Source organism: Agelaius phoeniceus, chromosome 26 (assembly GCF_051311805.1).
Source record: "Agelaius phoeniceus isolate bAgePho1 chromosome 26, bAgePho1.hap1, whole genome shotgun sequence".
NCBI classification, from domain to species: Eukaryota; Metazoa; Chordata; class Aves; order Passeriformes; family Icteridae; genus Agelaius; species Agelaius phoeniceus.
In genome coordinates this window covers 1,680,733-1,693,785 of record NC_135290.1, presented here as the reverse complement: position 1 = coordinate 1,693,785, position 13,053 = coordinate 1,680,733, and the positions used below count along the sequence as shown (strand labels likewise).

The window sequence follows — 13,053 nt, the reverse complement described above, 5'->3', positions numbered from 1 at the left end:
CAAGTCTCATCATGTGCCATCATGTCAAGACACTTGGTAAGGTTTTACCTTGTACAGGGCAGCAAGTTCAGTGATTAATCTCAGAAGGAATATTTCCTTGATCTCAAGGTGCCAGGCAGAGACTGTTCCCTTCCTTCTGTGTATTACAAGCAGCTCGTGTGGTGGTGTCAACAGTTCCTGTGTAACATATTCGAGTTCATGATCTGACACATCGTTTTGTTTCAGATCGTCTCCTACCTGCTCGATCTTCCAGAAAAAGATGAGGAGGAGGTGGAGAGAGCACAGATCAACAGCTTTGACAGCCTCTGGGGAGAGACAGGTGATTTCTGTAGAAGCTGTCCCTTCCCTTCCCTTCCCTTCCCTTCCCTTCCCTTCCCTTCCCTTCCCTTCCCTTCCCTTCCCTTCCCTTCCCTTCCCTTCCCTTCCCTTCCCTTCCCTTCCCTTCCCTTCCCTTCCCTTCCCTTCCCTTCCCTTCCCTCTCTGACATTCCCAGCCTGCCTGTTTCCATCTCTGTTGTGCCACACCTCTGCCCCCCAAAATGCAAAAAGCTGGACTAACTAGACATCTTGGAGTTTCTCTGTCAGAGAGGGGTTTCTGACTAACTGGGACAGTTGGGAATGTGGATTTGGGATTGACACATCACACACAAAGTGGGGAGCCATCTCAAAGGCATATGCACTTTTGTGATTTTAATACTTTTACATTAAAATTGGTAGTAGGTATGATGAGAAAATGAGCAAAAATGAGTCAACCACCAAATTGAGCAGCCTTTTGTCTACATGAAACAAGTCTGTAAGTTCATATGAAACTCAAGACTCACTTTCACGTAACTGTATTATTTATTTTTCCCAAAAGTAAATAGAGAGTTTAAATAAATTTGGAGACAAATGCAGGTTTCCACCTAAAAATAGAAATCTGCTCTGAAAATCTGAATCCTGGCTTGTCTGAGTTTTGATACTTGTTGCTCATGTCTCATCTTCCACAGAGCAGAACCAAATGATATCAGCCTGATATCATCCAAATGGCAGTGCCAAGTGACATCATAAGTTTAGGAATTGCTGACAGCACACTACAGCCAATTCCAGATGGAGCATTTCCCCCTGGGACAGAACTAACATCAAAACCCAGCAGAAAAGTGTCTGAGTCAATTATGCTATCTCCATCAGAGTTGGAGGTGCAAAAAACATCTCCATCCAAGTGTTTGTCTTGCTGCCAGGCTGTGAAACAGATACACGTGCTGGACAGGGGCAGCTTAATGATTCCTTCTCCAGATAAAGTTGTTTTTTCTACAAGAAAACACAGCAGCAGAAACACCACACACTGTTGCTGATCCCTGGTGTAGGAGGCTGTGGTTTGCTGATGGAGATGGGCACATCCACACCTGAACCCAGTCTCAGGCTCAGCTTGAGCTGTTTTGAGAAACACAGCAGTTGTTGTCTGGTGTTTATGCCAGGACTTGGTTACTGCACGGTGAGTGGTCCTGGAACTACATCCTCATGGAAAAGCTGCACAATTCCTGTTTACCAGCGCTGCATCCTGGTTGCTGCTCCTTGGCTGGGCTCAGTGGACTTCACCTCAGATGTGCTGGGCCATGGGAGCTTTCCAGCAGTCTGTGGAACTTCAAGCCAGCCCATTTTCATCCTCCTTAACTCCTCCTGGAGGAGCAAGGTCTGGCTGCTCAGTGGCACAGGAGCTTTTGAGCTTCCCCAGAGCTCGAGCTGCAAAGGACAGGCTGGAGCCACATCCCCACTCCAGTTGCTTGGACCTTGAGGAACAGAGCAGCAGAAAGATGGGTCACTACAGGCAGAAGGAATTGCAAAGGAAAGTAGACAATTAATGGATCAAATCATCCTGTTTCTGTAAAGTCTTCTCCGAAGAACAAACACCAAACACAGGAGTGATTCACAATATTTTCATTGCTGCAAACATCAGTAATTTTGATGTAAAATACGTCAAATTAACCTGCAACATTTCAAGTGCAGGCAGGTTTAGCAGTGGAACCCAGCAGCCCTGCATGCCAATCCCTCTGCTTCCTTCTATATTTGTAGCTTACGTTTAAAACCCACATGGATCTGATTATAGATTTTGCAGAACGTTCTGCTTGTGGCAGCAAAATGATTTTTCATTTAACTCTTGGTGTCTCTCAACCCCAAGAGAAGAAAATTCAGCCATAATATGGAAGAGAATTGAGAATTAATTAAATCCCACACCATTAACAGTGTTGCAGTTGGAAACCCATCAACACCTTGTAATCAGCCAACCCACAGAAATGTATTTCAAAGAAAAAACAAGCGACATCAGTCAGAAATAGACTCCCACCTTCTGCTCCAACTCCTACCAGAAGCAGCAGAACGTGGAGCCAGTGAAGCTGTGCTGAAGTGCACAGAAAGTTGGGGAGAGGGAGGAACCAGAAGGTCTAAAATTAACACTGAAACAAGCCACCGGCAGGTCCTGAACTTGGAACTATTTTCAGATTGAATATGTGTTCTCTAACTCCACCACGCTTCTGAGTTAACAGAGCACATTTTGTCAGGGAAAGAGCTCTCAGGTGTTGCTTCTACCCACCTGTAATATCATGGGCATATGAAAATGGGAGATATTTTTGGGTTTGCACAAAGACCCTGGCTGGTAGGATCAGCCCTGGCCAGAAACAAAGCCCAGAAATAGTGTTCTTTTTGGAAAACAGGTGAACAAATCCATCTGTTTTGCTTTCCAGTTGTTTCCCTGGTTTCAAAGATCTACAGACTAAAGTGGGATGTGGAAAATAAAAGTCCTCCATCTGGATTACACTGCTCTGTGCTTGCTTGGACAAAGAAAAGCCACAAATGTGACTGATACCAGTGGCTGGCAGGATCTGTCAGTGCCTCCTGCTTGATCCCTCACTTGCTCCCTTGTACTCATGGTGGCATGAGGCAATGCCAGGTTGCAGAAGGTCTTGTCAAGTACCTGAAGACCTTCATTTTCTCTGGATATTTTATTTTCTCTGGATATTGTGCTCCTTCTCAGATACATTTGGCCTCACGGCCTGTGGCTTTGGCATTAGGGAAAACTGTAACAAAATCATGATCACATTTCTTTGCAGCTAAACCTGAACCTAAATCACACCTTTAACCTCAGTCAATTTGAACCTCAGACACCCCTTGAACCTCAGCCACGAGTGCCTGTAGATTATTTTATACTTATTGGGGTTCTCATCCCATTTCACTGTGACTTGCAGAAAACAGTAAAAGCTGATTGTCCCAAACAGCCTCGTTCTGTGACATTACGCAAACTTTTCATGGAAGAGTTGACCTTTGAGGTAACCATAATTACAAGAGTGGAAGCCGTACCAATCCAGCCCATTTTCTTTGTTGGTTTTTTCCTGCCATGAGACAGCTTTGACATTTCAGGCCCCATCCAGGAGAAAGGCCCATTTCCAGGTAGGAGAGCGCTGCAGTGAGCGCGTGGCTCTGTCCCTGACCTCTCTCCTGTCTCGTGCAGCTCTGACGGCGGCGGCGGGGCGCGGGAAGCTGGAGGTGTGCAGGCTGCTCCTGGAGCAGGGCGCTGCCGTGGCGCAGCCCAACCGCCGCGGGGTCGTGCCGCTCTTCAGCGCCGTCAGACAGGGACACTGGCAGGTCAGTGGGTCAGGCCACCGTCCCTTCTGTCTTGCTGGAATAGGCATGGAGAAGACAAGCCCCAGCTGTTTTGGGGAGTGGTCAGAGCAAAAAGAAGTGATGCTGGTTCTTCTGTCACCCCAAGCTCTGGCTGGCTGCAGACAGCTTTGCCCAAGTCCTGTGTTATCATAGAATGATGGAATAGTGATCATCTAATCATCTAATTCCATCCCCCTCCTATGGGCAGGGATACCTTCCATTATACCAGGTTTCTGCAAGCTCCATCCAGCCTGGCCTTGAACAGTTCCAGGGATGGGGCAGCCACAGCTTCCCTGGTTATCTCACCATTTGAGAAGCAAACGGGATGCTCATGACTTACCAGAACATTTTTCCTGTCCTTATACCTCCCTTCATTTTCATAATCCTCAATCATCCATCCAGCAATCCCAGAGGCCACCATGCCTGTAGGGGTGGGAATTTTTAGAATGTGGGGTCTGTTCTGCCCTTCCTTGGCTCTGGCATCTTCTCAGCTGTGTCTCCATGTGTAACCCTGGCTTTGTGTGCTGCAGATTGTGGATCTCCTGCTGACACACGGTGCTGATGTGAACATGGCAGACAAGCAGGGCCGGACGCCTCTGATGATGGCTGCGTCCGAGGGACACCTGGGCACTGTGGAGTTCCTGCTTGCACAAGGTCAGAGCACGTGCTGGGAGGGCTTGGGGACCAGCTGTGGTGCATCCCGCCACACCAGCTCCAGGTTTATCCCGAGCAAAATTTGGGCTTGGGTCAGCTCAAGATCATCTGAAGGGGCTTTCCCACAGCTTCAGAATGGTTCCTGGACACAGTGTGGGCAACGTGAGAAAACACTGGCAATGTGTTGAGGTGCTGGAGCATGTCCAAAGAAGAAAACAGAGGTGGGCAAGGGTCTGGAGCAGAGTAAGTGGCTGAAGGAGCTCCCTGACCTGGGAGCAGGTCAGCCTGGAGAAAAGGAGGCTCAGGGGGGACCTTCTGGCTCTGCACAGCTTCCTGGCAGGAGGGAGCAGCCAGATGGAGGTCAGGCTCTACTCCCAGGAAATAAGGCACTAGAGGAAAAAGCCTCAAGTTGCTCTAGGGGAGGGATGAAAGGGTTGTTCAGCCCTGGCACAGGCTGCTGAGGGCAGTTATGGAGCTCCCATCCCTGGAGAGATTTAAAGGATTTAAAGATGTGGCACTTGGAGACATGGTTAGTGGAGGGCTTGGCAGTGGTGGTGGAACAGTTGGATTCAATAATGCTAAAGTCTTTTCCAACCTAGATGAGTCTGTGATTCTGCATTGTCCTCTCTGAGCCTGTACCTTGCAGCCCGTGTCCCACCTTGGCATTCCTGATGGCTGCAGGTGCTGTGTGCCTCCTCCCCTCACTGACACTCCACGCTGTGTTGGGAGCTCTGGCCAGAGGTTTCTGAACACACCTGGAGCAAACATTGCCATGCTGTACTCCACCACTAACAGTTTGTGCCAGCAGGGAGACCTCTCAGTCTGCTTTCAGCTGAGCAACCTGTGCAGACCAGGGATATGTCAGCTGGGATGAACGGGAACATTCAGGAAATTCACATCACGCCCACATTTGCTGAACATTCTAGAGGCAGGGAATCTCATGCTGGGAGGTTTAGAGTTTGCCTCCAGGAGAAAAGCACTGCAGCCTCAATTCATCCCAGCTGCTGGCAGGAGCATCCCGCAGGTAGCCGCAGCTCCTCGGAGGAGCAGAGCTGGTACAGATAATCTCTGCACTCTTCAGAGCCAGAGCCATGGCTGTGCCATGGCAACAGGAGTTGTCTTCATGCCATGAAGAGGAGTGTTCAGTTAAAACTGCTGTTCAGCTCTCATATCCGTATCCATATGCCGTGTGGAGCAATACTGACCCGTTGGTATGGCAGCGCCATTTCCTCATCCAAGAAAACGTCAAGTCCTCCTCTCTCCTTGGCTTGCAGTTGGCAGTAGTGTATCCCACAACGTTGTATTTATATTGGGTAAAGTTCAGGGAGAAATACTGCTGGAAATTGTGTACTTTTGGGTAAAGGGGAGGGGAGTGAAGAAGGGAAAATATGTGCTTTTTTAGGAGAACTGAGCTGAATTGACTTAATTCCCCATGGTGACCTGCTGAAACAGCAAAATGGTCTTCATCTCTGACTCACACAGGCTGGAATGGGGTTGGATTAAGTTTAAAAAAAAAAAGGCAGTTAAAAAGATGATGTCTCAGATGAGGGAAGTCAGATCTACCATGCTACTCAGATGTTTGCCAGGAAAGCCTGCAGAGGTAGGCGTGAAAAAGTTTGCAGCTTGGTGTGAATCAACTCATTTGCCACAGTTCCCATCAAGTGTATTTGAAGTTGCCACAGAGGGTGGGATCTGTGGTGGGAGAAACATTAATGAAGGAATTAATAATTATGTACAGAGCTCTCTGAAAACAAGCTGTCATTGCTGAGCAGAGGGTTTGCAGTAAACAGTGCTAAACACTGGAGAGCTCTGCAGTGAACTGCTGCTTGTTCTTCCAGGTGCCTCCATTTCTCTGATGGACAAAGAGGGCTTGACAGCCCTCAGCTGGGCCTGCCTGAAGGGCCACCTGCCCGTGGTGCGTTCCCTGGTGGAGAACGGAGCTGCCACGGACCACGCGGACAAGAACGGCCGCACGCCGCTGGACCTGGCCGCGTTCTACGGCGACGCTGAGGTGGTGAGTGGCCGTGGCACACCCAGAGAAAAGGGGAACTTGCTGTAAAAGCCATAAAATCAAACAGTTCAGCTTGGTGTAGCAGCGAACACGGGTAGTCCTGGCCCTCCGTATGGGAAGGTGCTTCCACAGAAGCTGATCCCTGAATGGTTTGAGTTGGAAGGGAATTAAGAACCATCTCGTTCCACCCTGTGCCATGGGCAGGGACACCTCCCACTATCCCAGGTTGCTCCAAGGCCTGTCCAACCTGGCCTTGAACACTTCAAGGGATGGGGAAGCCACAGCTTCTCTGGGCACCCTCTGCCAGGGCCTTACCACCACTGCAGGGAAGGATTTCTTCCTAATATCCAGTCAAAACCTACTTTTTTTCAATTTAAAGCCATTACCCCTTGTTCTGTCATTCCAGGCTCTTGTCCAAAGTCCCTCTCCAACCTTTTTAGAGCCCCTTTGGAAGGGGCTCTAAGGTATTCCTGGAGCCTTGCCTTTTCCAGGCTGAACAATCACAATTCTCCCAGCCTCCTTAACAGAGGTGCTCTAGCCTTTGGAGCATCTCCATGGCCTTCTCTGGACTTGCTCCAGCAGGCTGATGTCCTTCCTGTGCTTGGGACCCCAGAGCTGGACACAGCTCTCCATTCTCACCAGAGACCAGAATGGAGCAGAAGGACAGAATCCCCTCCCTCGACCTGCTTCCCACAATGTACACTCAGACACCGTGAGACGCTTTTAGCCCAGGCAGTGGAGAAGAGCAAGCTCCTGCTGATCCTACATCCCCAGCAGTGTGTGGGGGTCTCAGCCAAGAACAGAACTGACTGTTGGGCTTCTCACTGCAGGTTCAGTTCCTGGTGGACCATGGGGCCATGATCGAGCACGTTGACTACAGTGGGATGCGGCCCCTTGACAGAGCAGTGGGATGCCGCAACACCTCGGTTGTCGTCACCCTCCTGAAGAAAGGAGCAAAGATAGGTAGGAATGGGGGGACACTGCCATCAGCTCTGTGCTCAGTCAGGACTCAAACAGTGGGGCTAGCATCCTAAAAAATACAAGTATAACCCAGAGGCAGCCTCAGGCCCAGCCGCTGCTTCACGCTCCGAAAGCAGACGGCGAGTCAGGACCACTTGGTTCTCTTTAGTAAAATGGGGACTTTATTTTTTTACCTGTCGTATTACTTAGCAAAAGTTAATCAATAAACAACTGTTTCTTTGGCAAGGTCTTTCCTCTGGTAATGCTTTTTCTATCTTTACTAGTCTGAGTTGCCAAGTGTAGTCTGTCCATGCCTTGCTGTGAGCTGCTGCGTTCACTTGCTCTGTGTATGCTTCCAGACCTCAGTGTACCTGCACTGCGCCACACAGCTGCTCACGTTACGTTTTCCTGTGAAAGGGGATTTTGCTGGTGCATTGGCTTCCTCGCTGCCTGCCTCTCACAGCTGCTTTTTTCCTTTCTTTTTTTTTTTTTCACCTTCATCCATTTTTTTCCCCCCTCTCTCCTACAACTTCTTGTTTTCTCCTTTCTTTGAAGGTTGTCAGACGTTACCGAGTCGCCCACGAGGTATATCTCATTGCTGTCAGCATCAGCTTCGATCTGATAGCTTTGTTAGCCTTGCTTTATCCTGTTTGATTTAGTCTGCATGCGTCCCCAACACCTCTAATCTTTTTAATTTACCTCACCTTCAAATAATTTTTTTAATGACTGTTGCAGAGAATAACTTGAACTCAAAAACTAACCTCCTTCCCCCAAAACGTACTGAATCTACTTATAGAATATTGTTCACTTACTCTTCACCCACACTAATGAGCTGTCCTCAAATTTTTGCCACCCCTTCCCTCCCAGTATTAGTCCTTGAGATAGGAGCTGGCTCTGCAGGGTGGCCCCTGTGCAGAGCCAGTGCCCCCAGCCCAGTGATGCCTTCAGCACCAGCAGCACTTACACACAACCTTCCCTTTGTAATTTTTTCTGCCTTAATGGATTTTCTACTCTAGTCTTTCACATCTTGTGAAGCTGGAAATCACAGTCCACTTAACCACAAACCACCTATCAACAGTCAAACTGCAGATTCCCTAGTACACTTCCATAGATTTGAGTTTAGAAATGCTTTTATGTAACCACTCTGATTTTTCCTTTAAATACAGTTTGTTTCCCCCATCTCAGCATGTCCCATATTCAGCACTGCCCTCTTGTGGAAACCGCTCCATGCTTTCCCAGACCATTGGGATTAGCCTTAATGACTGCAAAGGAGAACCATTGCAAGGGGGATGACATTAATTTAGGTGTCAGAGGAGTTGTCAGCTCAGTCCTTTGGAGCACTCTGCCCTTTGACCATGCCAAGTTGTTCTCTCCAGCAGAAATTCCCACCCCAGGGTATTTTTTTCCACCCAGCTTCCTACCACCCTTGCATTGTATGAGTTCTTTACCCATCATGCATCCTGTACACTACAGGTCCAGCAACTTGGGCAATGGCAACCTCCAAACCAGACATCATGATCATCCTGTTGAGCAAGCTGATGGAGGAGGGAGACATGTTTTATAAGGTGAGAAGGGTGGGTTTGGAACAGGGAACAGATGCAGCTTGCAGCATCACTTAGTGTGAGGTTTTACCGTGTTCGGTCAGTGGTTGGTTCTCCCCAGCCTAAAAGGTTCTGTGATCCTAATGCTGCTGCCTTAACCCATGGCAAGTAGAAGCTCCCACTCACAGCATTCCTTGTGTTCTAAACTGTTTGGTTTTGGTTAGTGGGGTTGGAGAAGAGGGGATTGGTTGCCCAAATCTGTAACAAAGCTGAAGCAAAGCCAAGTTGCATTGGATTAGAGCCAGCACTTCATTTCTTCTTTGAAAACAGCAGGACCTAAGTGTTTGTTGGGAGTGCTGCTGTCATTGCATCAGGTCTGGCAGCCTTGTCATTACCTAGTGAGCTCACTGTTGGAGATCAAGGCAACAGGATAGAATACCCCAGAAAAACTCCCAGACTAAACTTCTCGCAATGAGAGCAGATTGTCAGGACACAGCTGGCTTTGTCATGCCCTTTAGCCCATGGGAGGCATTCCACTGTTACAGTTAGGTAGTCTTTTTTTGCTCTCTCTTTGTTTTAAGCCAGTCTTTCAAACCTGGGGATTTGCACACACACAGAAATTGTGCAAGTACAACAATGATTCACTGTGAGGCTCCAAGGGTGAAGCAGAAAATAGGCAAAGCTGGCATTGTAGTAGGAGTTATGTGCCAGAGATACATGATACAGCTGAGAAACCTGAGTCTACAGGTTTTTAAAAATCACTGTTTGTAGCTGCAAAATGTATGTCTGTGTCCTGAGGAACTGTGTGTGTCCTAGATCCCATCCTGCCCTCTTTCTCTCACCCTGCCTGTCGGCTGCCCCCCTTCAGGGTGCACATCATCCCATCCCAAAATTAGTTGCCCAAAATAGCAGAGATGAGTCACCTTTGAAGGTGACTGTTGCATACCAATAATTATAAACAGGACCCACTTAACAGACTTAGATGTAGAGTTTTAAACATCTGAAGTCCTGGGAGGTGACTCTCACCCTGTTTGTCCAAGTTCAGAGCCACAGCAGTGCTGTAACATTTGTCTTTGCTATTGCAGAGGCTTCTCTGAGCCCCAGAGCTCCACCCAAAGTCCCACAATTTGTGCTCCTTACCCTCCTGGATGTGTATTAAGCTTTGGGTGGAGGGTGTTTTCCAGGAATGGGTAACTGATCACCCAGCTCAAAAGACCATCCAGCCAAGAGCCAGATGGAGTTGTATCGAGTTAACACCATTTCTCCACCTTTCCTGCTGTAGTGTGACAGCTCCTGTATGAAGTGGGAGATCTCAACTTGTGCAAGGCATCTGCCTTTCCAGCTCAGATGTTCCCTTGATCAAATGTTCTGCCCTTCTTTTCTAGGAAAGAGCTAAGTAGTGAAGTTGTGCTTCCTTAGCCACCTAAAACATTGGTTGGGCTGGTGAGTGAATTCTCTGCAGGGAGGTACCCTCAACCCAAGGATGAGTTTTGACACGTTTTTCTTCTAATAGAAAGGTAAAGTGAAAGAGGCTGCCCAGCGCTACCAGTACGCTCTGAAAAAATTCCCCAGAGAAGGGTTTGGAGAAGACCTGAAAACCTTCCGTGAGCTGAAGGTGTCGCTGCTCCTCAACCTCTCCCGGTGTCGAAGGAAAATGAACGTGAGTGTCCCCTCTTTTCATGGCACAGCCCCGCAGCTTTGTGCCTCTGCAGAGACACGTCCACCCCTCATCGTGCTCTGGCCTCTCAGATCTCTCCTCCCTGTAACCTGGTTGTCCTTCACACAGCACTGACATTTTATAATTCCAAAGCAGTAGTGGTTTAGTGTTTCGGATGATTAAAAATTCATTGCTGTGTTTATAGCTCTTTGAATTTTTTATTACTCCCTTTTGATGATGATGTTCACATCGTCACATGGGGGTGGAGGCATTTTCCAGATTTCTGGGGCAGCAGTGAGGAGGAGCCAGGAGATGTGCTCCTTTGAATACTAATTAATTTCAAATGAAGGAGCATATGCTTAGGGGGTTAGCACTTCCCCAGGGCAGTGACTCATCCAGAAACACCTCCACAAGACTCCTTCTCAGCCCAGAACTTCCAGATCCCTGTCACTCTCCCCACTGCAATCTGGCAGCATCCAGCTCGTGCAGATGCCTGTTCTGCCACCCTTCCCTGACTTGGAGTGCAGGGACTTTCACTTCCACAAATTAAAGTCCCCATAAACTCAAAAAGTGACATAGCTGAGGTCATGAGCCAGCAAAGGTTACACTGGAGGGGAAGGAACTTTTGGGACACTTTTTTTTTTTTCCTGTGAGCAAGAAAGATGGAAAACAAGGGGAGTAAAATCTTAATGCTGGTGAACAAACATAGTTTGGAGAAAAAGTGTGAACCTTCTCTTTAAATCAGCCAATTCACAGCTAATCAACTCCAGCTCTTGTCCTGTGCTTTGAGGACAAGATTTTTGGTTTATCATTAACTGGGGAATGCCAGCTTTTGTGATAGAAAATTTTAGAGGGTTGTAATTGCTCCTGCAGTTTTTGCAGCTATGGATGAGACCATAAAGATACCTCATGACTGCATTCCCAGTTCAGTTGGTTGGACAGTAACTGCTACTGCAGGTACAAAGAGAAGTAAAATGTTCCCCAGGCAGGGCATGCCCATAGCAAGAGTTGGCATCACAAGTTTTTGAACAAATCAGGAGCAGCACTATTCAGTCCTTTCTCCCAGAGCTGCTCAGGTCATAGCCCAGGGCAGCAATCCAAAGCAGTGTTTGGCTGTGAAATGGAATCCTCCCCACTAGGAGGAGTTTTCTTTCACAAGTGCTGAGCTTAGCAGGAGATGAAGCATTCAGAACAAGGCAAGGGAGGGTGGTGACAGGGTCTGAACCAGAGCTGATAATCTGGTCTCTTGGTAGTGCCCCTGGAAAGCACCCAGAGCATTCCCATCCCACACTGTCACCCTCTCCCTGCTCCCAAACTATCCTCCCAGGTGAGCTGTCATGGAGAAGTGAGGAACAGTGGGATTGATAGGAGACCTTTTCCAGGCAAGTCCTGCTTGCAGCTAATGCAGCCCTGTCCTTCACAGGCAATTTTCTTCAGCCCCTCAGAGAATGTCAGTGTGTTCAGGGAAGCAGAAAGGCATGGGAAAGGTTTCCTATTGCTTTCAACTATGGAAAAAATCGTTCTTGAGATAAAATTCCAGCCTCTGCAAGACCAGATGTTTCCTCAAGACTGTAGGTTGTTGGAGAGGGATTTACATGCACATGTTGGGGACACAATGAGGGTGATGACAGCAACTTGGGTTAACAACACCTGAGTCTTTGGAAATGCCATCATAGCTCCCTGTCTGTAAATGATGTTGAATGCATGTAAAATATTCCAAAACCATCAAGTTTTCCATGCAATACAAAAAAGAAAGTCCATACAAAGTTTGTTTTCTTCCATGCTGTATGTATTTTTTATTTCTGAATTTATTCAGTTACTTACCTGCACACCTATTCAAATGACAGGATTTTGGAATGGCGGAGGAATTTGCCACTAAAGCACTGGAGCTGAAGCCGAAATCTTACGAAGCTTACTATGCAAGAGCAAGGGCCAAACGCAGCAGCAGGTGAGGAGGAGCAGAGGGAAGGGTGTGAGGGGCCAGTCTCTGCCAGCCTGTCACATTCAGTGTGGGCACCCACCCTGCAGAGCCAGGCACTGCCCCCACGGGAAGAAATGGCCAGGGAACGTTCATTAGTGAGATCACAAACGTCCTGAACTCCAAAGTAATGCCCTCCCTCATCTGGTGGTTTCTGAGTCCAAGTGTTTTGGGAGAACTTTGTCTGGACATCTTACAGCACTAGAGACCTGTGCACCAAAGTTGAGTGTTCTTTTTCTAAGTACACTTTAGTTTGACCACAGCTTGGACTAAAAGCAGAATATGACTCATGGCCTGTTCAGAAGATTAAGCCAGTGTTGGGAGGTGCTGGGAGGATCACAGATGGGATCTTTTCCCCCATCTGGGTGGGTTTTCTTAGATCACAGTCATGCTCAAACACATAGTTTTGCTCCAAAGTGAACAGTGTCCCTGTAAATGACAACCCCCTTCCCAAACCCCCACCTCCCTGTTACACCTCCTAGGCTGGCCTTTCCCTCACAAAGGCTTCCCTGGGCTCACAGCCTCTGGCACATTGCATGATTGCTTCATTCCAAAGAAGTTAGCCAAAATCCACTGCAAAATTGGAGAGACAAGCCTTGCCCAGAGCGCTGACCTGTGGG

At 48.1% G+C, this 13,053-nt stretch overlaps 1 protein-coding gene across 7 annotated transcripts in view; it reads left to right on the top strand.

The window, feature by feature from the left end:
* TANC2 (tetratricopeptide repeat, ankyrin repeat and coiled-coil containing 2) overlaps positions 1–13,053 on the top strand; it is a 146,665-nt gene that overhangs the window by 125,507 nt on the left and 8,105 nt on the right. For 6 of the 7 annotated variants that reach the window (XM_077190752.1, XM_077190750.1, XM_077190751.1 and 3 more), the window contains 9 exons: positions 226–319; positions 3,481–3,614; positions 4,163–4,286; positions 6,125–6,300; positions 7,128–7,260; positions 7,813–7,842; positions 8,731–8,822; positions 10,312–10,458; positions 12,303–12,403. In XM_077190752.1, coding sequence (XP_077046867.1) covers positions 226–319; positions 3,481–3,614; positions 4,163–4,286; positions 6,125–6,300; positions 7,128–7,260; positions 7,813–7,842; positions 8,731–8,822; positions 10,312–10,458; positions 12,303–12,403 — 1,031 coding nt within the window. The remainder of the gene's footprint in view (positions 1–225; positions 320–3,480; positions 3,615–4,162; positions 4,287–6,124; positions 6,301–7,127; positions 7,261–7,812; positions 7,843–8,730; positions 8,823–10,311; positions 10,459–12,302; positions 12,404–13,053) is intronic. The other variant, XM_077190749.1, reaches the window with a different exon arrangement.